The sequence below is a fragment of the Neomonachus schauinslandi genome, chromosome 4, assembly GCF_002201575.2.
Source record: "Neomonachus schauinslandi chromosome 4, ASM220157v2, whole genome shotgun sequence".
Lineage (NCBI taxonomy): Eukaryota > Metazoa > Chordata > Mammalia > Carnivora > Phocidae > Neomonachus > Neomonachus schauinslandi.
Genome location: NC_058406.1, coordinates 554728 through 555885, shown reverse-complemented (window position 1 = coordinate 555885; position 1158 = coordinate 554728). Strand labels below are relative to the sequence as shown.

The 1158-nt window shown below is 73.8% G+C and overlaps 1 protein-coding gene across 1 annotated transcript; it reads left to right on the top strand.

The window, feature by feature from the left end:
• Positions 1-20: 20 nt before the first annotated feature.
• FNDC10 (fibronectin type III domain containing 10) lies at positions 21-772 on the top strand. Its single transcript, XM_021683347.1, has one exon. It carries the CDS (start codon positions 21-23, stop codon positions 693-695), a length of 675 nt encoding a protein of 224 aa, XP_021539022.1. The 3' UTR covers positions 696-772.
• Positions 773-1158: the final 386 nt, after the last annotated feature.

Below are 1158 nucleotides of genomic sequence, written 5' to 3'. Positions count from 1 at the left end.
CCGCGCCGCCCAGCCGCAGGATGCGCGCCCCGCCGCTGCTGCTGCTGCTGGCCGCCTGCGCCACCGCCCCGACGCCGCCGGGCTGGGAGCCGGCGGCCGACGCGCCCTGGTGCCCCTACAAGGTGCTGCCCGAGGGCCCCGAGGCGGGCGGCGGGCGCCTCTGCTTCCGCAGCCCCGCGCGCGGCTTCCGCTGCCAGGCGCCCGGCTGCGCGGCGCACGCCTCTGCCGGCCGCTCGCTGCGCGCCAGCGTCCTGCGCAACCGCAGCGTGCTGGTGCAGTGGCGCCTGGCGCCGGCCGAGGCGCGCCGCGTGCGCGCCTTCGCGCTCAACTGCTCGTGGCGCGGCGCCTACACGCGCTTCCCGTGCGAGCGCGTGCTGCTCGGCGCCTCCTGCCGCGACTACCTGCTGCCCGACGTGCACGACGGCGTGCGCTACCGCCTGTGCCTGCAGCCGCTGCCGCTGCCGTTGCGCGCCGAGCCCGCCGCCGCCGCCGCCGCCCCGGAGCCCGCCGGGCCCGCCGAGTGCGTGGAGTTCGCTGCCGAGCCCGCCGGCATGCGGGAGATCGTGGTGGCCATGACGGCGGTGGGCGGCTCCATCTGCGTCATGCTGGTGGTCATCTGCCTGCTCGTGGCCTACATCACCGAGAACCTCATGCACCCGGCTTTCGGGCGCCCGGGCCTGCGCAGGCAGCCCTGAAGCACCAGGCGGCCGGCCCACCGGGGCTCTGCCTGCCGGAGATCGGCGCCCTCTCCCCACTCGTTGCTCCTGCTCCCTCCTTAGGATCTCCGCGCGGGGCCTGCTGGAGACCGGTAGGGCCCCGGCCCGCCAGGGCCTTGGAGTCACTGCACGACCTTCCTAGCCCGGCATCCGCCTCCCGGACTCCAGCTCGGGACTGGCCCTTGGGCCTGCGCAGGGGTGCCAGCCTCGTCCGGGGCTCTCCCTGCTTTCCAGAGGCCTTTCCAGGGGCCGCCAGGACATACATACAGCCCCTTCTAGCAAGAGCCACTGGCATCCCCGGGTCATCGCCCTCCACTTCCAGCCTGTGCCAAGTTGGAAAAAACAGGCTGTCGTCATTGCTTGGTCACCGTGTGCTTTGCCGACTCGAGGAGGCCCCTTGGAGCCGGTCCTCTCCCCACCTCACCCCAGTGGGCTTAGATTA